This window comes from Candoia aspera, chromosome 2, assembly GCF_035149785.1.
Source record: "Candoia aspera isolate rCanAsp1 chromosome 2, rCanAsp1.hap2, whole genome shotgun sequence".
Classification (NCBI taxonomy): Eukaryota; Metazoa; Chordata; class Lepidosauria; order Squamata; family Boidae; genus Candoia; species Candoia aspera.
In genome coordinates this window covers 5,498,573-5,524,746 of record NC_086154.1, presented here as the reverse complement: position 1 = coordinate 5,524,746, position 26,174 = coordinate 5,498,573, and the positions used below count along the sequence as shown (strand labels likewise).

Here is a 26,174-nt window from a genome sequence, read left to right as displayed (position 1 = left end):
TGTAAGATCAATGTAGCTCGCGGTTACAAAAACACAGAGTTTGTCGTTACATTTAGTTCTGTGAAAACACTGCAGCTGATCTCGTCTGAAGTCAGTCCTAAAGACTTACATGAACCTCCCTCCTTGATGAATGTTTTACACACACACACACACACACACACACCTCTTCACCTCTTGTCTTCCTTTAGCTGTACAGCGTTCTCTTCTCTTCCTGTTCCACCTTCCATGGCTGCTGCATTATCACATCCAGCCCTAACTTCCTTTGATTGCAGACTCAGCAACCAAGCCCTACTGTGGTAACCACCTTTCAAAGAGAGGTGTTCTCCATTATTTGGGAATATAGTATATATAGAACGTGCAAGATGAATGAGACTGTGGTACACTTCCACTGACTTGCCCATTCTCTTGTAAATTTCTATGGTAACTGTCCTGTATGGGTCATTCTATGACAAGTAGGGTCACTGATCAACCTTCAGCTCTTTCTACATTTGAGCGCTTATAGCATTTCTCCTGTGTGGATGTTTGAGATGAAGCTGGGATTGCTGTCTGCGCTTGTGAAAAGAAGCTGCAGTGAGGCAGAAACGCTTCCCACCCCATTTCCCACAGGCTCAGCACAGCTCATGCTTTTTTCTAAAGGGCTGTAAACGTTTACTGCCCCAAAAACCTGAGAGGTGGGCTCATGCAATCATGCATGGATTCATTCCCCCATTCACTGTTTACTTACAAGCAAGCATCCATGTCAGTGTTCCAGCTGCCTGGCTAGTTGAGCCACATCCTGGTGTTTTCAAGGACTTGTCGTCATCCAGAGGTAGCCTCACCCACCCAGGCCCTTAGCTTAAGAAACCAAACGCTAAGACAGAGTGTGGGTGGGTGTGTAGGAGAAAGGAGATAAGGAAACAGCAAGCAGACAGGGAAGTGGAGGTGACATCTGGAGAATGACAACTGTTACAGGCAGGCAAGGGGACTACCAGTCAAGTGCCAGGATCACAAGTTACAGTAAGCAGCCTAAGAGCCAGTTTGGCCTAGTGGTTAGGTGCTGGGCTAGAAACTAGGAGATTGTGAGTTCTAGTCCCGGTATAGGCATGAAAGCCACCTGGTTGACCTTGGGCCAGTCCCTCTCTTGCAGCCCAACTCGCCTCACAGGGTTGTTGTGGGGAAAATAGGAGGAGGATGGAGTATTAGGTATGTTCCCCGCCTTGAGTTATTTATAAAAAATAATAAAGGCTGGATATAAAATACTAATAAAAAAAATATCCTGGTGGGATCCTGCCTGGAGCTTGGCTTGGGAGGTCAGCTGGAGTGCTCAAAAGCAACCCTGCTTCAGAGCAGAGCTTGACCTTGGCAGCAGCAACCAGAAAAGGAGCAACTGGGTTGCATTGCCCCAGATAGACCTGGTGTGTAACTTGGGGGTCCTCTTGGACTCACGACTCCTGCTCGAAGAGCAGGTGGCAGTTGTGGCCAGAAGGGCCTTTGCACAACCTCATGTTATGCACTAGTTACGCCCCTTCCTGGAGTGAGAGGCCCTTTGGTCACTCATGCCCTGGTCATCTCCCATATAGACTACTGTAATGCACTCTACATGGGGCTACCCTTGAAGAGTATCCGGAAGCTACAGCTGGTCCAAATGCAGCTGCGCGGGTGATCTTGGGTACTCCAAGATCAGCACATATTACTCTGTTGCTGCACAAGCTGCACTGGGTGCCAGTTTGCTTCCAGGTCCAATTCAAGGTGTTGGTTATCACCTTTAAAGCCCTACATGGCACGGGTCCAGGTTACCTCAGGGACTCTCGCCCGCTCACGCAGGGAGGGCCTGCTGCGGGCCCCGTCTGCATGAGAATTCCATCTGGCGGGGTCCAGGAGGCGGGCCTTCTCTGCAGCAGCTCCTGCCCTTTGGAACACCCTTCCACCTCTCTTTTGGATTTCAGGAAACGACTGAAGACCTGGCTTTGTCACCATGCTTGGAGTGGGGAGAGGAAGAGCCATGCTTGGGGTTGGTTGGCTCCCTAGTACTGCCGAGGCCGGTCTTGCTCCCCTCTGGGTGGTATTAGATCTGCCATTACTTGGATCTCACTACATTTTATATTTATTTGATATTGATATTTATAGATTAATGATATTATGATTTTATCAAATTTTAAACTGTTTTATTGTGAACCGCCCAGAGTCCCCCGTATGAGGGAGATGGGCGGTGATAAAAATATGATAAATAAAATAAATAAACTAGTGTAAGGCAGCCCCTCATCCCTACTACTGCAAGAACCCGCAGAGGGAGGCAAATACTGTATGCCGCTATACAGACTTTGAGACTTTTTTTGCTTTAAGGACTGAGTATTAAAGAGATATTTACGTGGCAACATCAACTTGCAAGACCTAGAAGGGTAGAGTTAACCCAGAGCAACAGCCTGTTGTTAGGGAAGGTGTGTGCCACAACAAAACACTGTGTACGTATCTGCTACGCCATGGTCTGTCCAGTCCTTGGAAAGGAAAGAACCCTCACAGGGTGGTAAATAAGATTCCAGGGCAAACCAAAGAACTTTGCACGTTCCACGCAGTGATAGGTTTCGCCCATGTCTGGATCCTTTGACGAGTGAGTCGACTGTTCTGAATGAAGTTCATTCCATCTAACTATTTGGTTTCTCCTGTGTGGATCCCTTTAGGAGAAGTAAAGGTGCTGTAATCATTAAAGCTCTTTCCACACTCCATGCATTTGTATGGTTCCTTCCCTGTGTGGAACCTATGAGAATTAAGTTTTCCTTTTTGGGTAAAGCTCTTTCCACACTCCAGGCATTTATACGGTCTGTCCCCCATGTGGATCCTTTGATGGGAAGAAAGGTCACTGTTCTCAGTGAATCTCCACACTCCCTGCAACTACAGGTAGTCCTTGCTTAACGACGACAAAGGAAGGAATCAGGCACCGGCTTGTGGACGGATTGAGAGGCGCAGCTTGGGGAAGGAACGAGAGGTGTGGCTTGGGGAACGGAGCAAGATGGCGAAGGCCAGGCTTGAGGTGGCATTTCCCAGTGGCAGTGGTGCTGAAGTAGAGGTCTGGGGGCACTGGCAGCTGGCTGAGACTGCTGAAGGGCCTGGGCCTCTACTTTAGCCACAGCCTTGGCACTGCCACTGATGAGTGAAGTTGTCCAGGGTGGTCAAAAGGGCATAGGTGGGGAAGGAGATAGGCATGTGGGGGGAGTTGCAGCGCCCTTGCAGTCGTAAGTGCCGCTGGGGCAGCTACAGCTTTGCACCACATTGCAGCATCCTCCCAACTCACACAAAGCCTGCACCAAGCTTCCCAGGGCCTCCCCCACCCCGAGGCTCCCCCGTGCTTCTTACATGGGACCCACATAACGAGCCACGATTCTTGCTTAATGATGGCAGCCGGGAGTGTGGTCGCTAAGGGAAGCGGTCATGTGATGTCTCACTTAACAACTGCATTGCTTAGCGACCTAATTTCCGGTCCCAATTGTGGTCGTTAAGCGAGGACGACCTACATATGGTTTCTCCCTTGTGTGGATGCTCTTATGGCAAATTAGGTAAGAGTTTTGACTGAAGGTTTTTCCGCTCTGTGCATTTATAAGGTTCATTTCCTGTGTGGGTCCTTCATAACCAGTAAGATGTTCTTCCCCAGTAAAGTTATTTCCACACGCTATACATTTATATTGTTCCTCACCTGTATGGATCCATTTATGAGTAAAAGTCTAGTGGTTGTTAAAGTTTTTTCCACACTCCATGCATTTATATGGACTTTCCCCAGTGTGGATGCTTTCATGATGAGTAAAGGTCTTGTAATTGTTAAAGCTTTCTCCATACTACGTGCAATCATATGGTCTCTCCCCTGTGTGGATCCTTTTATGAGAATTAAGTTGTCCTGTCCGAGCAAAGCTCTTTCCACACTCTGTGCATTTATATGGTTTCTCTCCTGTGTGGATTCTTTCATGGTGAGTAAGATGTCCTTTCTGAGTAAACTGCTTTCCACAGTCCATGCATTTATATGGTCTCTCCCCAGTGTGGATCCTTTCATGATGAATAAGTTCTGTGCTCCAACGAAAGCTTTTTCCACACTCCATACACTTATATGGTTTCTCCCCTGTGTGGATCCTTTCATGAGAATTAAGCTGTCCTTTCTGAGCAAAGCTCTTTCCACACACTCTGCATTTATATGGTTTCTCCCCTGTATGGATTCTTTCATGATGTGTAAGATGCCCTTTCTGAGTAAACTGCTTTCCACAGTCCATGCATTTATATGGTCTCTCCCCAGTGTGGATCCTTTTATGATGAATAAGTTCTGTGTTCCGACGAAAGCTTTTTCCACACTCCATGCATTTATATGGTCTCTCCCCTGTGTGGATCCTTTGATGGGAAGTAAGATCACAGTTGTCAATAAAGTTCTTTCCGCATTCCATGCATTTATATGGTCTCTCCCCTGTGTGGATCTTTTTATGAGAATTAAGTTTTCCTTTCTGAGTAAAACTCTTTCCACACTCTAGGCATTTATACAGTTTATCCCCTATGTGGATCCTTTGGTGGCGAGTAAGGTTACTGTTGTCAAAAAAGCTCTTTCCACACTCCATGCATTTATATGGTCTGTCCCCTGTGTGGATCCTCTGATGGGAAGTGAGGTCACTGTTCTCTATGAATCTCTTTCCACACTCCCTGCAACTGTATGGTTTCTCCCCTGTGTGGATCCTCTGATGGCGAGTCAGATTACAATTTGTACTGAAGCCCTTTCCACACTCTGGGCATTTATAAGGTTTCTGCCCTGTGTGGATCCTTTCATGACGAGTAAGATGTCCTTTCCGGGTAAAGCTCTTTCCACACTCCATGCAGTTATATGGTTTCTCCCCTGCATGGATCCTTTGATGATGAGTAAAGGTGCTGTAGTTATTAAATCTTTTCCCACACTCCATGCATTTGTATCGAGTCTCTCCAGTGTGGGTCCGTTCATGGTGAGTAAAGGTGCTGTAGTCATTAAAGCTTTTTCCACACTCCATACATTTATATGGTCTCTCCTCTCTGTGGATCCTTTGGTGGCGACTAAGGTCTCTGCTGTCAATAAAGCTCTTTCCACACTCCAGGCACTTATATGGTTTTTCCCCTGTGTGGATCCTCTGATGGCGAATAAAGTCTCTATTCTCAATAAAGCTCTTTCCACACTCCATGCATTTATATGGTCTCTCCCCTGTGTGGATCCTTTTATGATGAATAAGCTGTGTGTTCCGACAAAAGCTTTTTCCACACTCTGTGCATTTATATGGCTTCTCCCCTGTGTGGATCCTCTGATGGCGATTAAGAGTACTGTTGCTACTGAAGCTCTTCCCACACTTCATGCATAGTTTCATCTCTCTGCTCACACTGAAACCTTTCCCAAATTTTACAATTGTATGTGGTTTGTGTTTTCTGTACAGTTTCTTAGGTAGAGTAAGAGAGAAGAAATGATTGATGTATTTTCCATACTGTCTGGAGCCATGCTGTCTTCCTTTACTCTGGCTTCTGCCATATTCATGTAAATCAAATTCATTTTTCTCTCTTTTGCCATATTTTCCCTTTCTCTTCCCTTTCTGATCTTGCTGGGTCAGGAGGCCATGGATTTCAACAGGGAGAGAAGTGGAGGACTTCTCCCCTCCATCTTCTGACTTGCTTCTCTCTTGCCTTTTTGGATCCCCTTGGTGGTGAAATATTGCTTCTTCTACTTCATGCTTCACAATTTTCAGTGGCATTAACCTGGCCTGCTTGTCATTCTCATTCTCTGGCCCATCACCTGCTTGCAAAAAAGAAATAGAAATTCCTGTTAGAATTTGGTATATGCTTCCTTGGCTGAGGGGCTGCTCTCCTTCTCCTTGAAAAAGGCAGTGGTGTCCCCTTCTCAAAAGCCATCACTCAGCCTGGCCACTCTGGATAACTACACATAAGTCTCCGTCTCTTCTGGCAAAGGCTGTTGAGAAAGGGCTGGGCTATAGCCGCAGAAGACTCTGCGTGGAGAAGATTATCTGGACCAGTTTCAGGGGAGTTTCAGGTTGGGGTTACAGACAACATTGATTATGCTTGTGGGTGACCTTTGGAGGAACTGGAACACAAGTATGATCCCCCAAATCTTGCTTGCTCTCTCTGTGGCTTTTGATAAGATTGAAAATGGTTTCATTCTGGACTACCTCCAGGGCCAGGAAGTGAGAATGCTGTTTTGCAGAGGGCAGGGGGAGATCGGGCCCAAGATTTCCTCCAAGCCTGACATCTCCCTGTTCCTATTTAACATGGACATGAAGCTGTTGGATGAGATGATCCACCAAAATGGGGTTAAGTAAATCATTCTGCTGAGGATACTACGGTGTATTTTACATCTTCACCCTGGGTTGAACACAGGATGATGTCCAAGCTATTCAACTCCTGATGTGGGGAGGAACAAATTGGGGCTAAATCCCAGGAAAATGGAGTGGCTCTAGGTGCAGCAGCCATCTCATTTCAGAGACTCGGTATTCATTTCTGGATGGTGTCACATGAACCTGCACTGAACTGGATTGTACATTGGGGATCCTTTTGGACTCCCAGCTCATTGATGAGCAGACAGCAGCTAACTGCCTCCTCTTCCCCCACCATCCTATTGTCTTTCTTTCATTGATGAAGTCCTGTTTTCCAGTTCTTCCCCTCCATCTTTTACCCAAAAGGAAAAAACAGCTGCATGTCACTGACACTTTTTCAGAATCTGCATCTTTCGTTTTGATGGTTGGAGGGCAGGGCCGCTGGTGGGAAGGATGCTTCCAAGTGGCTGGACGGGGTTCCTTTCATCCCCCTAGTCTTCCTTCCCCTCCCTCTAAATATGCCATGGGGATTTGACTGTCCCCCCAGCCTTACCAACCCATTTCCTGCCAGGTAAGGTGAAGGTCTCTATTTGCTTCATCGACACAACCAGGAAGCTTTCTTCACAACAATACAGAAGTGGCAAATCATGCCTTCTTTCTTTCTTGGACTCATGACTCCTGCTCGTAGAGCAGGTGGCAGTCGTGGCCAGGAGGGCCTGTGCTCAACTTCGAGTTGTGCACCAGTTATGCCCTTTCCTGGATCAAGAGGCCATTCAAATGGTCACTCATGCCCTGGTCATCTCCCATATAGACTACTGTAATGCACTCTACATGGGGCTACCCTTAAAGAATAACCAGAAGCTACAACTGGTCCAGAATGCAGCCGCGCAGGCAATCTTTGGTGCCCCAAGGTCGGCACATGTAACACCTTTGCTACACGAGCTGCACTGGGTGCCAGTTTGCTTCCGGGTCCAATTCAAGGTGTTGGTTATCACCTTTAAAGCCCTACATGGCTTGGGTCCAGGTTCTCTGAGGGACTCTCTCATCCACATCACATTGACCTGTCCCATCCAGTCATGCAGAGAAGGCATGTTACGGACCCCATCTGTAAAAGAATTCCATCCGGTGGGGTCCAAGAAATGGGCCTTCTCTGCCACAGCTCCCGCCCTCTAGAACATTCTTACCCCATTGCTGAAACAAGCCCCCTTCCTCCTGGACTTCCATAAAAAATTAAAAACCTGGTTTTGCCAGCATGTCTGGAGTGGGAAGGGGAATAGTCATTCCTGGGGATGGCTAGTGCCCTAGATTGGCCCTAGGATGGCCCTTTATACTCACAGACTGATAGAGGGCCTTCAGCCATCTGGATTTTATTACATTTCATATTTTTATTGCTTATTTATATTTATATTTATTGTATTTATAATTGCACTGAATTTTAAACATTGCTTTTATTGTAAACCAAGAGTCCCTCCTTTAGGGGGAGATGGGTGGTGATAAAATTTGATAAATAAACAAATAAAATAAAAATGTGTTTTGAGGGCCAGCCTACATATCTGGCATTGGATACCAGCAAAATACTAAATATCTCCCACTGAAAAAACCTTCCCCAATGAATAGAACCCAGAGCAAAGAAAGGGCCTTACCCAGAGTGGCCAAATTCCTAGAAACCTCCAGCATGACTTCCCTGCACAAGGCCTTCTGGCCAGAATCCAGCAGCACCCACTCCTCCTCTGTAAAGACCACAGCGACCTCCTCAAAGGGACCAGAGCCCTAGAAAAAGACAGATCTTCCTTAGCAGACAATCCCACAGAAGACCTGTAAGTTGTCTCCCTTATTGCCCGAAAGAGGAACAGAGCTTTGCAAGGTACCAAATGGGCATTTTCTTGTAGGACAGATTTATATCTGGATGTCCACATAGTCCTTGTGGCTGTGTAGCTGCCAGCCCCCGCTCCCCAGTGGTTGGTGCTGTTAAGTGCACAAAACATGGCTTAGGTGCATCCAAGCTGAAGAATGGCAACACAGCCCCCTCAGCCAGCCTGACTGGCAAATTCCAAATTCCTTAGAAAACAGGACACACCCACTACGAATTCCTTTCCTGACCTATATCAAAATGTTGGCAATAAGCCTGCAAATCCCAAGTCACTTGACCAACAGTCTTACTGTTGCAGCCACTTAGCGTTGACTTAGGGGTTCTTACATGGGAAATCTGTCCTTCATATGATTCATTTTTAGGTGGATAAGCTGGCACATTTCTGAAACAGTTTGTATGCTATTCCTATTATTTCAATTCATGGGTTTCGTTTTTTAACTGGTTTTCAGCACTCTTCTGAAAAGTATTAAGGAGGACTACACTGTCATGTGCGCCGTTTCAATGTATTTGATGCATCGTAACGTTTCGCATGTCATTAATTGGATGCGTGTTTCATTTGTCTAGGGAGGATGGGAACGATTATATTTTGGCTTTGCTTTGGAATGTATTTGTGTTATCTACTGCGCTCAAGGTTACTTTCCCAGGCTAGCAACTCTGACGATTGCTGGCACCTGTGCCGGGCGGGGCTGTTACGAGGGAGGCGGGATACGTTTGAAGCAAGGGTTTAAGTTTGTATTTGGCGCGCTTTTGCTCATTCTCAGCTTTCTCTGTACTTGTCTTTAGTACTCTAATAAATCAGATTTCATTTAGCATCCTCTTGTGAGTCTGAGTATTTGGGGCTAGGGCAATCATTACATAAAGCTGAGAATCTCAGTTCCTAACTCCGCTGGCCCCTGTCCAGGAAAGACAAGCGTCTAACCTGTGAGGGAGAGAGCCCGCGATGACCGAACCCGACATCGTGATGATGGAGGAAGGGGAACCGGACTCGACCGTGAGGCCGTCCGGCCGACCGTCCCAAGGTGGGGAGCTGTCCGCCATCAGAGAGGAGGTGAGCTCCGGGTCGGAGAGCGAAGCCGGGGAGCTGAAAACGGCCCCGGAGACCACCGTGAATTCTCCGGGCGAGCTGCTCACCTGGGATGAGACCCGAGGAGATGCCACAGCAGCGGGGGGCCCATCCTGGAGGCAGAGATACCCCTTATCCCCCAACGTGGTGCAGGTACAGCCAACGGAGGGCTCACCCACTCCGGATCGGATCCGAGTGCTGGAGTCGAAAATGGATTCGTTGGAGGCTATCCTGAAACAGCTGAGCTTGGATGTAACCTCGATGCGAGAGGTCCGGGAAGAATCAAGCCAGAGGCATTCAACCCCTTCTTCCCAGGGGCTGACCCCGGAACGGCGACGGGTGGTGCGGAGGCGCGAAGGGGACCAGTCGGTCCAGATGGAAATCGCAGCATCGCCCGGGCGATCGCCCCGGGGCCCCGTGCCGCCCCGAGTCAGGGAAGCACCCGCCGCAGCAGCCCTGGTGGTGGGGCGCAGCCCGGCGGGAGGCGGCATGCGAGACTTCCCTGTCAAGTTTGATGGGGACCCGACCAAACTCTCGTTCTTCCTGACGAATGCGAAAGCCTATATGGAGGAATGGGGGGCGGTTTTCCAATCGGAGAAGGCAAGAATCATCACCATTGCCACCAAACTGAAGGGGAGGGCGGCAGACTGGTATGTCCAGATGTGCCAGTCGGAAGCGCCTGAACTGGAAAATCTCGAGGAGTTCCTCTGGGCGTTGAAGCAACACTTCGAGGACCCCTTAGCAAAGGAGAGAGCAAAGCGAGCCCTGAAGGAACTCAAGCAGGGGTCCCGATCAGTGGCCGATTATGCTTTGGAGTTTAAAGCGCTAGCTGGGAAGGTGGATGACTGGTCCCAAGCAACCATTATCGAGCTCTTCAAAGATGGCTTGAATACAGAGGTGCTGCGCTGGTCCCTGGGGAGGGACGACCCATACACGCTGTATGAGTGGATCCTGCTGGCAGGAAGGGCTGAACATGCCCAAGAGATCTTTGCCCAGCGGAAGACCGCCAAGTCGGGGCGGGAGGTGAAGCCCAGCCGCCCATCGACCACCGGGGGGAAACCGGGACAACGACCCTGGGACGAGGAGCGGGAGAAGCGGTACGCAAAAGGCTTGTGTCTGAGATGTGGTAAGGAGGGGCATCGAGTGGCAGCATGCCCGAAGGCAAAGGTAGAGGAACGGCCCGGAAAACCGCCGGCGAAGTCCCCTGCGTTGCCGAGGAAACAGAAAGCTGCGGTGGCTGAGACCGAGGGAGACGATGTGATGTTCTACGAAATTGAAGGGGAGACCGAAATCCCGCAGCCGGTGGGAAACGCCAGCCACCTGCTCTAAAGGGCGCCGCTGGGCAGGTGGTAGAGGACGGGCGCGAGCCTCCATCGGTGAGTGGCACTTACCGCATACTCATGGTGAAATTGAAATTGGGTTCCCAAGTCAAGACGGTGGAAGTATGGGCCATGATTGATTCGGGGTGTTCCCGGTGTCTGATGCACCCCGACGTGGTGGCAGCTTTGGAGCTCCCCACTTTCCCTCTACAAAGACCCATTGCATTTACTCAATTGGATGGGTCCATGGCAGGGGGCAAACCGGTCACCCATTTTACAGGGCGGGTAGCCTTGCAACTGGGCAGTCACCAGGAAGGGTTGTCTTTTGTCGTGGCTCCCGTAGGGGGGCCATTGGTGGTGTTGGGGGTACCATGGTTGGTGCAGCAAAACCCCCAAATAAACTGGGTTTACCGGACCATCACATTTAGGGATGGGTTTTATCAAGCGGCAGAGGGGAAGGGTGCCCCAGAGGAGATGGTGGGGGTTGCGGCAGCTGCGACTCCGCCTTACCCGGCCTCTCCTCTGGAAGGCTTGCCGGCCGAGTACAGGATGTTTGCTGATGTATTCGGTGAAAAGGAAGCTGACCAGTTGCCCCCCCATCGAAAGACGGACTGTGCCATAGAACTGCTGCCCAACACTCAATTGCCTAAACCAAAAATTTATTCCATGACGCAAAAGGAACTGACTCTGTTGAGGGAATTTGTGGACAAAAATTTGGCGCACGGATTCATTGAGCCGGCGAATTCACCCGTGGGGGCGCCGGTTCTTTTTCGCCCAAAAAAGGATGGGACATTGAGACTTTGTACGGATTTCCGCGGATTAAATGCCGTCTCAATTTCCAACAAATATCCCTTGCCATTGATAAAGGACATGTTGTCACATCTGGCCAAAGGCAAGATCTTCTCTAAACTGGATTTAAGAGAAGCCTACTATCGTGTACGAATCAAGGAGGGTGATGAGTGGAAAACTGCATTCAATTGCCCGTTGGGAGCCTTCCAGTATAAGGTGTTGCCGTTTGGGTTGGCTGGGGCCCCTGGGGTATTTATGCAATTAATCAATGAAGTTTTGCATGAACATCTGTTTAAAGGTGTACTGGTGTATTTGGATGATGTGTTGATTTATACGGAAACCATGAAAGAGCATGTAGCTCTGGTAAAGAAAGTCTTGTGTAAACTCAGATCTGCTGAATTGTATGCAAAGCTATCGAAATGTGCCTTTCATCAGACCCAAATTGACTACTTGGGGTATAGGATTTCTGATAAAGGTATAGAAATGGACCCTGCCAAGGTGCAGGCTATCATGGACTGGGAGAGTCCCCGTACCCGCAGGCAACTTCAAAGTTTCCTGGGGTTCAGCAACTACTACAGATTATTCATAAGGGGGTTCGCTGAGATTGCCTTGCCCCTAACGGACCTGCTTCGAACAAAAGGGGTGGGAGATACTAGGAGAGTCAAGAATCCCGGAGCGCTGTTGAGGTGGACGCCTGCTTGTCAAACGGCGTTTGAGCGGCTGAAAGCAGCTTTCGTCAAAGAGCCCATTTTACAACACCCTGATCCCTCAAAGCCTTTTGTTGTACAGGCAGATGCCTCCGATTATTCTATTGGCGCATTGTTGATGCAAAAAGACGAGGCAGGATGCCTCAAGCCCTGTGCCTATCTATCCCGCAAGTTCTCTGAGACTGAGAGGCGTTGGCATGTTTGGGAAAAGGAGGCATTTGCAGTAAAAGCTGCATTAGAAGCTTGGCGGCATTTGTTGGAAGGGGCAAATCATCCCTTTGAGGTATGGACTGATCATAAAAACTTGGAGGCACTTAGTACCCCTCGAAAACTGAGCCCTAAACAGGTTCGTTGGGCTCAATTTTTCAATCGATTCAATTTTCAGTTCAAATTTATTCCAGGGAAAAAGAACTTCTTGGCTGATGCCTTGTCAAGGCAACCTCAAGACTCTGGGGCGGCGCCAGATGTGGTAAGCACCCTATGGTCGGCGCCCCAATTGGGCATGCAGGCTGTGACGCGAAGCCAAACGCGCGCGCAGCAACCGCCCACCACAAGCGCTGCTCAGCCAAGCACTTTGTCAATTCCCTCCCAGTTGCAACAAAAGTTTTTAAAAGAACTAAAAACGGATACTTGGTTGCTTGCGAATAAAGACAATGTTACTTTTGACAGAGGCTTCGCTTGGAAATCCGACCGCCTCTACGTTCCTGAAAACCTCCGAAAAGATGTGTTAACACGTTCACACGATGACAAACTCGCAGGTCACTTCGGGTTTGTAAAAACCTTGCACCTCGTTCGGAGGCAATTCTGGTGGCCCACATTACGTAAAGATGTCAAAGACTATATTGCTTCATGCACTGTCTGTGCAATGTCCAAGCGCAAGGTGGGCAAGCCCCAAGGGCTGCTGCAGCCGGTAGCAGCCCCCTCTTCCCCTTGGGAAGAAATCTCCATGGATTTTATTGTAGAGCTACCACCCAGCCAACGCAAAACCGTCATTTGGGTGGTCAAAGATTATTTCTCCAAACAAGCTCACTTTATCCCTTGCGTGTCCATTCCGTCAGCGCGTCAATTGGCCCGCCTATTCCTTGTACACGTGTACAGGCTACACGGATGTCCCTCCCGCTTGATTTCGGACAGAGGTACACAATTTACCTCGCAGTTTTGGCGGGCGTTTCTCAAGCTGTTAGGCACGAAGCAAGCCCTGTCCACGGCTTGGCATCCTCAGACGGACGGGGCCACTGAGGCGGTTAACTCTACTCTAGAGCAGTACCTCCGCGCTTTTGTGAATTATCAGCAGGACAATTGGGTAGACCTCCTACCATTTGCTGAAGTGGCTTACAACAATGCAGTGCATCAAAGCACTGGGCAAACCCCGTTTCGGGTGGCTCAGGGTAAAGACTTTGTACCTATCACTGATCTCCCACAACCTCCTGCAGGTGCAGTCACTACAGATGATTGGTCAACACAACTGGCTGACTCTTGGCCAATGATTCAAAAGGCATTGGCTGATGCACAGGCAGATTATAAACTGTATGCTGATCGGAAGCGAGCCCCACAACCTGCGTTCCGAGTTGGGGACTCGGTATACCTTTCTACCAAGTTTATCAAGTCTGCACAACCTTCAAAGAAACTGGCGCCTAAATTTGTGGGTCCTTTCCCAATTGTCGCTCAAATTAACCCTGTGACTTTTAAACTTGACTTGCCTCATAACCTTAAACGCTTACACCCTGTTTTTCATTGCAGCTTACTCAAACCGACTATTCCTTCTGATCGCTGGCATCGGCAACCTCCACCTCCCACCCCCATCATGATTGATGGTCAGCAACACTTTGAAGTTAAGGAAATTTTGGACTCTAGACGCCTTCGCAATACTTTGCAATATTTAGTTCGTTGGAAGCATTTCCCTCATCCTGAGTGGGTCGCTGCACCAGATGTGGCTTCCCCGGTTCTGGTGGCCCATTTTCACTCCGCTTATCCCTCGAAACCAGGTCCCTAGGGGTATTTTAGGAGGGCGGTATGTCATGTGCGCCGTTTCAATGTATTTGATGCATCGTAACGTTTCGCATGTCATTAATTGGATGCGTGTTTCATTTGTCTAGGGAGGATGGGAACGATTATATTTTGGCTTTGCTTTGGAATGTATTTGTGTTATCTACTGCGCTCAAGGTTACTTTCCCAGGCTAGCAACTCTGACGATTGCTGGCACCTGTGCCGGGCGGGGCTGTTACGAGGGAGGCGGGATACGTTTGAAGCAAGGGTTTAAGTTTGTATTTGGCGCGCTTTTGCTCATTCTCAGCTTTCTCTGTACTTGTCTTTAGTACTCTAATAAATCAGATTTCATTTAGCATCCTCTTGTGAGTCTGAGTATTTGGGGCTAGGGCAATCATTACATACACTCATTCAACAAATAAATTAATTTCCTAATATAAGCCTCTCAGGTTACCCTATAAATTGTCTCTCGTTTGTATCTCCAAAACAATCTTGAAAGCTGGGTGTGACTCAGTGGGTCATTCTGCGGGGACACCGTCTTCAAATGCACACAGACTCAGCATTTGGTTGCAAAAGCAGCTCATGAACAGAAGGAGCTTGAACTCTACTGCTCTCAGAAGAAACCTACACTTACCTGGTGAGGTGGCCCCAGTTGGATCCTCCTGAAAAGCAGCTCCTTAGAAGGACTGGATCGATCTCCTCTTTCCTGGAGCTCTGCTGAGATCTCCCCCATGAATGGCTCCTGCACCTGAAAGAACAGCCTGGTTTATGATCCACTTTTGGATGGCCGTAACCGTGTTAGTTCCCTTCCCTAACATTTTCCCTCTCCATCTGAACTTCCCCAACCCAAGTCAAACTGATACAACTTGGGGGTCCTGCTATGTAGGTGGCTGCAATTGCTGGGTAAAGGCCTGCCATTTTTGTGAACTGCTTCATTGCCTCTTGTTATTTCCTCTTTTCATTCTGATCAGGAGTTCCTTCTTTCTCTTCTCCCCTTCTCTTGATAGGTGTGGCCTTTCCTTCTTTGTGGATGTACTTATTCTTATCTCTTCCTCCAGGAGTATTTTCCTTTAGATTTAGGGACCGTTAGCTCTTGGGAGGATTGATCTCCTCTTCCTTTTGCTTTGGCGTCCCTTTGCCTCTTACAGTGGGGAGACCACCAGCCCGGCAGTTCAGGGACAGACCCTGGGATCAATGCTGAGATGCTTTTGTGGGGAAGACACACACCCTGCAATATTGTGACTGTGATTAAAGGGCAATTTGGATACTTCATTCTTTCTCACCACTAATTCCAAATCAGGTTTAACTTTTAGTTATACATCTTTCAAAGTTATTTTGAGTATATAGAAACCAAGAGCGGAACCAGAGAGAATCTCTGTTTGAATGGAATGTAACCTCTTGGCAGATTTGCCCAGCAAACCACTTTTGCAAGTGATTGTGATGGATAGTGGACTTAAGGAGCCCTCTTACAATATTTATTCAAGTTTAATGAATTATGTACACTCCATTTGAACCCATATGTACATGTAGAATGCAAGAACGTCCTAGGGCGGGTTAAAACCATGACATGCCACAAACTGGGAAAAGATCAAACCGTAATTTATTTTATTTTAATCCTGCCTTTATTATTTTTATAATTGATGGGTAACAGCAATGAAAATCACAACATGAACTCCCCTTACCAAGATCTGCCCAGAGACAGACCATTCCCTAAACTGCTTCATAGAACAATATTCTGTGACCTGATTGATAAAAACTGACAGGTCACAGTGCAACATTTTTGGGCAACAGTCAGAAACAAAGGGGAGTTAGGACAGCAAGCTGTGTACCTATGCGTAAAATGTAAAAGCATGTTAATGTGTTGCTCTCTCTCCCTATTGCGTATATTCAAGCCTAGACGTTCCATTTCATTTATTAGGTATAGCACCATACGTTATAGAGATCGATAACATTATAAAAGTACAGCCTAAAACCTAGTGCTGTGGCCCTCTACCAGAGGCAGTTCATATAATCCAGATGCTTGTCCTTATTCCGCTAGAATTAGGTAACAGGAGATCACAATGTAAACACTGATCTTTATGGTACATGCTAATATCAGGAAGGATATACAAGTGTGTAAAGTAAGAGAAAGGTCAGTTCAGTAGCTTATCAAAACATTCGAGAGGAAAGGCTGTTGTGTAATTGCATTACTCCTTTTATCTTTCTCTTATCTTTCTCTTCTAAATGCTAATGACAATAAGTATCTAATTTGAAAAGTGGGTATGCTCAGGCCTCTCTTCTGCTATCCCGTGCTAGGGAGTCCAGTGATCAGCTTAAGGGTCTATCAGAAAAGTATACTTTGTTGTTTCTCTCTAAAAGCTTTGTTTTTGCTTTAGGGAGCATTTTTCTCACAACACTATCCTATCTATGGGAAGTCTGTTTAGAACCAAGGAGCTACAAGACTTATAAATATGTTACCATACAATCTTTCTGCTTACATTACTTAGGAAAGTCATGTAGGTTTGGGTTCTGCACCCCTAATTAGTTGTGCTGATTTAGTACCAAGAAATGAACTAAAGGGACACCTATATTCAAGTTGTGATTTGATAATGCATTGTATTTCTATGGTGCTTGTGCTCACTGGAGCCAAAAACCTTGAGAAGGGGGAAAAAGGGTTTTCAGTCTTTTTGCCTCCTTACATCAAACATATTTTTTCCAATATGCAAGCTAAGCTCTATGTGGTCCACCTAAACACAATTTTCATCTTCTGTTTAATAAGTTTTTTCCAATCCTTTGTCCATTCTTTGTACTAATTTGCAGCTGTGTAACATAGCTGGGCTTCCTTGCTTCCTGCTTCTTCCCCACCCCCCAAAAGATCTACCTAGGAGAAGAAATATAACTCCAATATCCTGTTTGGTTAACAGGTTCCGTTCATGAGAAAAAGGTTGAATTGCCTTGACTAAGTTCAACGCTAATGATACCAACTAAGATTTCTAAAACAATCCCAGAACTGGGATGCTCCAATTCAGTGTGGGGGAGGGGTGTTTGGGAAGGGATATTGTTGGGTAACAAAGCCCTCTTGGATTCGGGGTTGGGGTCTGCACCCTTGGTCTGGGAATCCTGACTGGAGGAACCATTTGTCAGCCCTTGGAGGTAGTCCAGACAAGCAGCACGACAATGGACATTTTGTTGTTATTCGTTCAGTCGCTTCCGACTCTTCGTGCCTTCATGGACCAGCCCACGCCAGAGCTTCCTGTCAGTCGTCAACACCCCCAGCTCCCCCAGGGACGAGTCCATCACCCCTAGAATATCATCCATCCACCTTGCCCTTGGGCGGCCCCTCTTCCTTTTGCCCTCCACTCTCCCTGGCATCAGCATCTTCTCCAGGCTGTCCTGTCTTCTCATGATGTGGCCAAAGTATTTCAGTTTTGCCTTTAATATCATTCCCTCAAGTGAGCAGTCTGGCTTTATTTCCTGGAGGATGGACTGGTTTGATCTTCTTGCAGTCCAAGGCACTCTCAGAATTTTCCTCCACAATTAACATTAGCTCTATCTCTATTGTAAGGCCAGATTAATAGAATCTTGCAAGGCGGAAAGTATTTCTCCCCCTCTTCTCCTCTTACTCTCCAGAAAACTAGGAAGGGCCCCTCCTGAAGTGCTTCCTATGTCCCCTCTGCTTCTGTGGACTGAGATACCTTGTGCATGACAGTTATCTAGTCTGCCTCTCTTCCTCCTATCTCCCAAGGCTATAACATCATCCTAACAGTATTCCCCAGATGCCTTCTCTCGGTGACTGTTTGCAAAGAAGAGAAATAGACGCACATAAGACTAAGGTTTGCTATAATGGTAATGAGAATGAGTAATTTGAGTAATGTCAGCTGAAATGGAAGAACTGCCTCAGTTAATTCCTACAACAGAGGAAAGACGAAGGGGAGGTCGGACAAGGAATCCCTCAGACTCTGGAGCCTCTCTTACATCCGGGGGGGGGGGGAGGTTGTGGGGTGTTGAAATAGGCTTGAATTTCTCCTTCTTCCCACAGAGTTAACCCCAAGAGGAAACAGAAGCATTTGCCTCAAGAAGAAAGGAGTTCTCAAAACATTAGGAGTCCCAGAAAAGGCTGCACAGACTTTCTGGGACATCCTCCAGACACGGCTAGATACCTTGCAGGTCCCCGGACGAACCTCCTTCTCACCTGCTGCGTTCCCAGCGCGTCGCCCGCCGCCTGGCTCAGCAGGAAGCCCTCGGCCAGGGCCACCGCCTGCGAGCAGCTCTCCGCTCCGCACTCGCCCACCCAGCGCGCCATCTCCGCGGGCAGCAGGGCCAGGAACTGCTCCAGCACCACCCGGTCCAGCATCTCCGCCTTGCTGCTCCGCTCCGGCCGCAGCCACTGGCGGCACAGCTGGTGCAGGCGGCTGCACAGCTCCCGGGGCCCCCGGGCCCCCGGGCAGCGGAAGCGCCGCAGGCGCCAGCGCCGGGCACCCGGGCCGAGGCCGCCCTCGGCGGGCCCTGCCGCCGCCCCCAGCCGCGGGGGATCCCTCCGGGCCGCCATCTCGCCCTCCGCCTCGGGGGAGCGCTCCGCGAGGCCGCCCCCGTCCCTAGCAGCCCACCCGCCCCGGAGACGCCTCGGCAGGCCCCGCGCCGCCCTCTCGGACTTCCACCTTCCGGAGCGGCGCGGAGCCCCTTCCGGGCCCAACCGGGCAGCGCTTTCCCAGCCCCCGGAGCCCTCGACGCCCCCGGCCCCTCCCCGCCTTCCGGGGGGCGAAGGGGGCTCCGCTTCCTCGGGGCTTCTGCGCCCGAGAAGAGCCGCCGCAACTCGCTCCCGCCAGAACTCCCCGCGCCCGCCTGGCCTGCGGGAGGCTCGGTCAGAGAGCGCTCCTTCCTAGAGGGGCAGAGCGCTGTAGGCGACCCTCCTTTCCTGCCCTTGGCTAGAGCGTCCTCCCAGTCAGAGAGCGCTCCTTCCTAGAGGGGCAAAACGCTGTGGGTGACCCCCTTTTCCTGCGCTCTAGCTAGAGCATCTCCTCGGTGCAGCCCACCGCCTCCCCTCCCCTCCCCTCCCCTCCCCTCAACTCTCCTCTGCAGCGAGTGCTGGCAAGGGTCTTCTGCGCATGCCCAGTTCCTAGAAAGCCGCCCGAACTCCGGTGCTGGCGGAGCGTTTGGCCGGGCGGCGGGAGAGGGTGCGAGGGCGTGGCGGAGGGCGAGGGGTCGGCGATGATGGGCACGGCGGGGGCTGAGGCGGGGTGGAGGGAGCGAAGCGGCCTCCTCCGGAAGCGCCGCGCCGGGCCGGGCGGGCCATCCGAGGCAGGCGCCTCTTCTCCGGCGAGGCTCCGGACACGTTTCTCCAGCGCGTCCCTGGGATGGGAACGGGCGTAATTGTTGCTTCTCTGCACCTGGGATTTCCCTTCGCCCGTCCCAGAATCCTCTTCGAAATGCGGCTGTGCTGCTGGGCCGGGGGGGGGGGGAGAAGTGGCGGGGGGGACTTGATGGGGGGCGCTGGAAATGGGGAAATGGGAAGAGGAGCCCCAGGGCAGGCGTCCAGCGAGTAAATTTATTTAATTATTATTAAGTAAGTAATTGCTCTCCAGCTTCCTTCGGGCCAGTGTGGTTGATCTCTGTTGTCTTAATCCCTGTGTGTCCCTTTTGCTACAGAGTTCAGTCTCTCCTTTATCTTTCTTCGTTTCTGTTTTCTATTTGTTCAAGTCTTGACTTTTTCTTTGCCTTTTCTGCTTGGCTGTTCCTGGCTGGTTGATTCTTGAAGAGTGGATCCTGTTTCAAGAGGCTGCAGTACCAAACAACCAGAACTTGACCCGCGGGCTGGGTTTGACCCCCCCCCCCCTTTTCCTTTTGCTGTTCAATTGTTTCCCAGTCTCAGTGACTGCCAGGACAAGTCCCTGCAGTTTTCTTAGCAAGACCCTGCAGTTTTCTTAGCAAGATTTCAGAAGTGGTTTGCCATTGCCTCCTTCCTGGGACTGAGAGGGTTGACTGGCCCAATGTCACCCAGCTGGTTTTGTGCCCAAGGTGGAACTAGAACTCAGTCTCCCAGTTTCTAGACTGATGCCTTAAGCACTACACGTAGCTCGGCTTAAATGTGGGGCTCAGTACTGCCAGTTCTGATGGCTGGGGTTCAAATAGCAAAAGAATACACTAACCAGGAGCTCCTGTTCAGGTATGGACACGTGCTGGTGGGAGGGGGATGTGTTTGGGAAGGGCTATTGTTGGGAATAGAAGCCCTCTTGGATCCTGGCTTGGGGTTTGTCTCCCTGGTCAGCCCAAAACGTGTTCTCTATACATATTTGTTGCTGTAAAAAGGAAAATACAGGCATCAAGATGCCAGACGGCAAGTCTTTAAAATGTTTGCTGGGGGTGTTCAATACTTTGAATAATAGGAGCTGATATGGAGAAGGCGGCAGGAGAAGGGCATAGGGGAGGGGGGGATTCTTGTCCCCTGCCTAACCAATCTTTTAAAGGGCATAAGGTTTCATGAACTGCAGCTTTCCCAACTATCAAATTTTATTGAAAGGCCTAAGATGTCATGAGCTGATGGAGGATTTAAATTGGGATGACGTGCGGGTGGAGAGGAGACGACTAGCTATAGCCATCCCGCCAAGTCTGGCTCTGAGACATTTTGGTGCCCTAGATACTGTCATATTGTGCCACCTCCTATGGTTTGGCTCATCTTCTGATTTTGTTAGGAATTTCAAAAAGGTGACCTCATTTCTTGTGTTTCTCAGCTTTATAGCCCTGGACAATTTTCCCGTTGCTGCTGAGCTCCAAGCCAAGCTCCAAAATCTGGTCTTAAGCCGGGTTGCTTTTGAGCACTCCAGCTGAGCTCCCAAGCCCAGCTGCAGGCAGAAATCCACCAGGATATGCTGCTCACTGTAGCTTGTCCTGGCAGTTGACTGATAGCCCTTTTGCCTGCCTGTAATAGTTGTCAGTCTCCAGACGTTGTCTCTGCTTCCCCATCTGCTTGCCAGTTTATCCTTTTCTCCTACACACCTGCCCACACTCTCTCTTAGCATTTGCTTTTGTAAGTTAAGGGCCTGGGTGGGGTGAGGTTGCCTCTGAACACCAACCAGTCCTTGAAAACATCGGGATGTGGTTTAATTAGCCAGGCAGCTGGAACACTGACATGGATGCTTGTAAATGAACTATGAGTGGGAGAATGAATTAATGCATGAGCCCACCTTTCAGGTTTCTGGGGCTGTAAACTATTACAGCCCTTTGGAAAAAAACATGAGCTGCACTGAGCCTTGGGGAAGCAGGGTGGAAGCGTTTCTGCTTGGCTGCAGCTGCTTTTCACAAGCACAGATGGCAATCCCAGTGCCAGGCCTAGCCCAAGAACATAGAAGCAATCCAGTTAAATTTCAATTCTTTATGTAGTTACACCATAGACAGAATCTTGCCAGACTAAACCTGTACTGGTGAAAGGTCCCCTGTGCAAACACCGAGTCATGTCTGACCCTTTGGGGTACTGCTCTAACCTAGAAGATATTTTCCTTTCCAAACCAACAAAATATTTTCTCTTATTCTGCCTCATCCTGGCAGAGGCCATGTTCCTGGAGGGATAACTGAAGCATTCCAGGAGCATCTGCCGAAGAGTACATACTCTCGCAGAGTCCCTCAAGGTGAGGTGGTCATCCCAGCTGCCCAGTTAAAGCAAGCAGGCACCAATATCAGGCAGCAATGGTATACAAAGATGTTTTGAGGGTCGACTGTCAACAGTAAAGGAACCGAAAGGAAAAAATATGCCTCAGATTAGCATTTGGTAGAAGAGGGATGAAGGTCTTGGAAAAGATGCTCAGATGCTATGAAGATCAGAATCTGGCACGCAAGTTTTCTCTGTGAAACTTTATGGGAGCAAAAGCTGAAGAAGCAGGATAGAAAGAATATTGACGCTTTTCAACTTTGGTGTTGGAGAAGACTCTTGAAAAGACCACAGGCGGTCAAGAAAACCAAGAAACAGGTTAAAAAGGAAATCAACCCACAGTTCACACTTGGGGCGCGAATGACCAGGCTCCATCACATTTTGGGAACGTCACAGTATGTGAAGACCCGACTCCGTTGAGGAATCCATAGAACTGGGAAAGATGGGAGGAAGAAAAGAACAGCGACAAGGCAGATGGATTCCATTGCAGCAATGAGTCCTGGAGGGCTAGCCTTGTTTTGCCCCAGCCAAGGGTGAGGAAGAGATTCAGGCAATTCACACACAAACCGGGTAAAAACTGAAATAATTTATTGAGTGAAGCAAAACAATAACCACTCTTAATTACACAGTGTGATGTAGACAAGAAGCTAGTCACAGTCAAGGCAACAAAATTAGCAGCAGCTACATTCCAGGGAGGGGGCGTGGTGGCTCTGGTTAAGATGCCAGGCTTGTCGACTGGAAGGTTGCAAGTTTGGTGGCTCGAGACCCAAGCACCCCGCGATGGAGTGAGCTCCCGTACTCACCCCAGCTCTTGCCAATTCAAAAGCATGCAAATGCAAGTAGATAAATAGGTACCGCTTCAGTGGGAAGGTAACAGCGTTCTGTGACTGTCATGCTGGCCACGTGACCGCGTAAGCGTCTTCAGACAACGCTGGCTCTTCGGCCATGAAACGGAGATGAGCACCGCCCCCTCGTGTCAGACTTGACTAAACGGGAACCTTTACCTTTTTTTTTTTTACATTCAGGGGAGGAACACGTGAGGAAAAGAATACAGAGCCAAAGATGGACTCTTACATCCTTCAGCTTCATTCTGTCCTCCTCAGACAGCCCTACGGGCCTTCAGTCTTGGAATTCCTGGTGGTCTCCTATCCCATCTCTAACCAGGGCACACCCTGCTTATCTAGACAAGGTTGGCCAGGTGCCAGAAACTACCCAATCCCATTTTAGTCTCACCTGAGGTGTTACACGCACCCATTTGGTGTGTCCATCCATCCAGAATCTTCCATGTTGAATTCTAGCACTGTAGATCCTTCCTTTGGATTCTTGTTTTCTCAGGGAGGAAGAACTTATTATCAGGCTCACCCACCCAGGCTTTCATATCTCCGTTTCCTATTTTTCCTTTTATGTTTTTGTAGTTGTTTAATCGTATGTAAAATCTTCTTTTATTTAAAATTATGTTTTAAAAAAACCACCTTCCCCAATGAATGGAGCCAGAGCAAAGAGAAGCCTTATGCAGAGTGTCCACATTCCTCCCACCTCCAACACGACTTCCCTGCAAAAGGCCCTCTCACCAGAATCCAGTCGTGCCACTCCATTTTCGTCTAACCTGATGTGTTACAGGAACCCAGTCAGCGGTCTGTCCACCCAAATGTTCACCTAGTGGATCCCTCATTTGGGCTCTTGTTTTATCAGGCAGGGAGAATTTATCTGATCTTTCTACATCAGACAGAAGTGTACATCTTTTACTTCCCAACCTCAGACCTCCTTTCTAACCTTAGTAGCCCCAAATACTCTCTTTCTAGAGATCCCAGCCTGTTACTAACCACATTTCAGTGCAACTAATGGGCAAACCCAGCTCAGGGGCAGTTTGTGGTTCAGGAGGTTGTGCAGCCCCTCAAGATTGGACTGAGTAATCTGGAAAGACAGCTGCATGGAAAGGGAGGGAGGAGAAACAAAGTTGGGGTCAAAAAGGATGAAAATAAGGAAAAAGACGGGAAAGTCTCCTTTACAGACCTTTTTTGGAGTTCTCTGAGCTTAGGGCAACCACAGAGGTATCCACTGATTGCGTGAAGAACACCTTAAGCTCAGATAACTGCAAAAAAGGTGCGCATGATGACTTCTATTATCCCCAGAGATTCTTAATATCTCCTTTCTCTTCCAATCTGAATTCCTAATCCTTTTCTCTGACTGTCCAGAACAGATGCTTTTGAGAAATCATGGCACAAATTTATTTACACAATTTGGAAAACTCTAAAATCAGTGTGAATACATTGCAGCCCATGGCAGATCTCACCTGAAGTAAGTCCTAAAGACTTACATGAACCTCCCTCGATGAATGCCAAAAAATAATTAAAAAATTATATACCTCCTCTTCACCTCTCTTCTCCTTTCTTTAGCTATGCAGTTTCTCTCCTCTCCTTGTTCCAACTTCCACAGCTGCCGCACTGTCATGTCCAGCCCTAACTTCCTTTAACTGCAGACCTGGCATTCACGCCCAACTGAGCTAACCACCTTTCAAAGAGATTATGTTCTCCTTATCTGGGAATATTTTATATACAGAAAGTGCAAGTTGAGTGAGACAATGGTGCACTTTCACTGACTCACCCATTCCCTTGTACATGGAACTCTCCTGTATGGGTCATTCTATGACAAGTAAGGTCACTGATCCACCTTCAGCTCTTTCGACTTTTGAGTGCTTACAGTTTTTCTGCTTGGATGCTTGGATGGTAAATAAGATTCCAGCTCAAACCAAAGGTTTTTAATGTTCCATGCAATGCTAAAAATTTCTCCCATATCTGGATACTTTGATAAGTTGACTGTTTCGAATAAAGTTCATTCCATCCATTTATATGGTTTCTCCTGTATGCATCTTTTTATGACAAACAAGCACACTATTCTCAATGAAGCTTGTTCCACATTCCATGCCTTTATGCGGTTTATGCTCTGTGTGGATTCTTTGGTGGCGCATAAGGTCTTGGTTTCCAAAAAATCTCTTTCCACACTCCAGGCATATATACGGTCTCTCCCCTGTGTGGATCCTTTTATGAGAATTAAGTTGTCCTTTCTTAGCAAAGCCCTTTCCACACTCTGTGCATTTATATGGTTTCTCCCCCGTGTGGATTCTTTCATGATGAGTAAGATGTCCTTTCTGAGTGAACTGCTTTCCACACTCCATGCATTTATATGGTCTCTCGCCAGTGTGGATCCTTTTATGAGAATTAAGTTGTCCTTTCTGAGTAAAGCTCTTTCCACACTCCAGGCATTGATATGGTTTATCCCCCGTGTGGATCCTTTGGTGACGAGTAAGGTCTTTGTTGTCAAAAAAACTCTTTCCACACTCCAGGCATTTATATGGTCTCTCCCCTGTGTGGATCCTCTGATGGCGAGTCAGATTACAGTTTGTACTGAAGCCCTTTCCACACTCTGTGCATTTATAAGGTTTGTCCCCTGTGTGGATCCTTTGATGAGAATTAAGTTGTCCTTTCTGAGTAAAGCTCTTTCCACACTGCAGGCATTTATACAGACTCTGCCCTGTGTGGATCCTTTGATGGGAAGTAAGGTCTCTATTCTCAATGAATCTCTTCCCACACTCTCTGCAACTATACGTTTTCTCCCCTATGTGGATCCTCTGATGGCGAGTCAGATGACCATTTGTTCTGAAGGCCTTTCCACACTCGGTGCATTTATAAGGTTTCTCCCCTGTGTGAATCCTTTCATGACAAGTAAGATGTCCTTTCCGAGTAAACCCCTTTCCACACTCTGTGCATGTATATGGTCTCTCCCCTGTGTGGATTCTTTGGTGGCAAGTAAGGTCTCTGTTGTCAATAAAGCTCTTTCCCCACTCCATGCATTTATATGGTATCTCTCCAGGGCAGATCTTTTTATGATGAATAAGCACTCTATTCTGACTAAAGCTTTTTCCACACTCCATGAATTTATACGGTCCCTTCCCTGTGTGGATCCTCTGGTGGTGGTGAAGAGTACTGTTGCTACTGAAGCTCTTTCCAGACTTCATGCATAGTTTCATCCCTCTACTCAGACTGAAACTCTTTCCATATTTTATAAATGGTTTGTATTTCCTATACAGTTTCTTAAGTAAAGTGAGAGAGAAGAAATGATTGATGTATTTTCCATACTGTCTGGAGCCTTTAGTCTGGCTTCTGCCATATTCACGTAAATCAAATTCATTTTTCTCTCTTTTTCCATGTCCTGCATGTTTTCCCTTTCTCTTCCCTTTCTGATCTTGCTGGGTCAGGAGGCCATGGATTTCAACAGGGAGAGACGTGGAGGACTTCTCCCCCCTGTCTTCTGAGTGGCTTCTCTCTTGCCTTTTGGGATCCCCTTCATGGCAAAACATCACCTCTTCGACTTCTTGCTTTGCTGTTTGCAGTGGCACTAACCTCACTAGCATGTCGTTTTCATTCTCTGGCCTATCAGCTGTTTGGAAAATAGAAAATAGGAATTCCCATTAGAATTTAGAATGGTTAAGGAGAGAGGTTTGCCCCTCTTAAAAACAAGCCTATCCCTGT

At 48.3% G+C, this 26,174-nt stretch overlaps 1 protein-coding gene across 1 annotated transcript in view; it reads right to left on the bottom strand.

The window, feature by feature from the left end:
• Nucleotides 1-2,628: 2,628 nt before the first annotated feature.
• The window catches only part of LOC134492042 (zinc finger protein 420-like), a 39,398-nt gene continuing 15,852 nt past the window's right edge, over nt 2,629-26,174 (bottom strand). The window contains exons 4-6 of the mRNA XM_063296163.1: nt 24,655-26,082; nt 13,171-13,187; nt 2,629-5,309 (exon numbers count right to left, since the gene is read on the bottom strand). Of these exons, the coding sequence (XP_063152233.1) occupies nt 3,807-5,309; nt 13,171-13,187; nt 24,655-26,082 (2,948 nt within the window). The 3' untranslated portion in view covers nt 2,629-3,806. The remainder of the gene's footprint in view (nt 5,310-13,170; nt 13,188-24,654; nt 26,083-26,174) is intronic.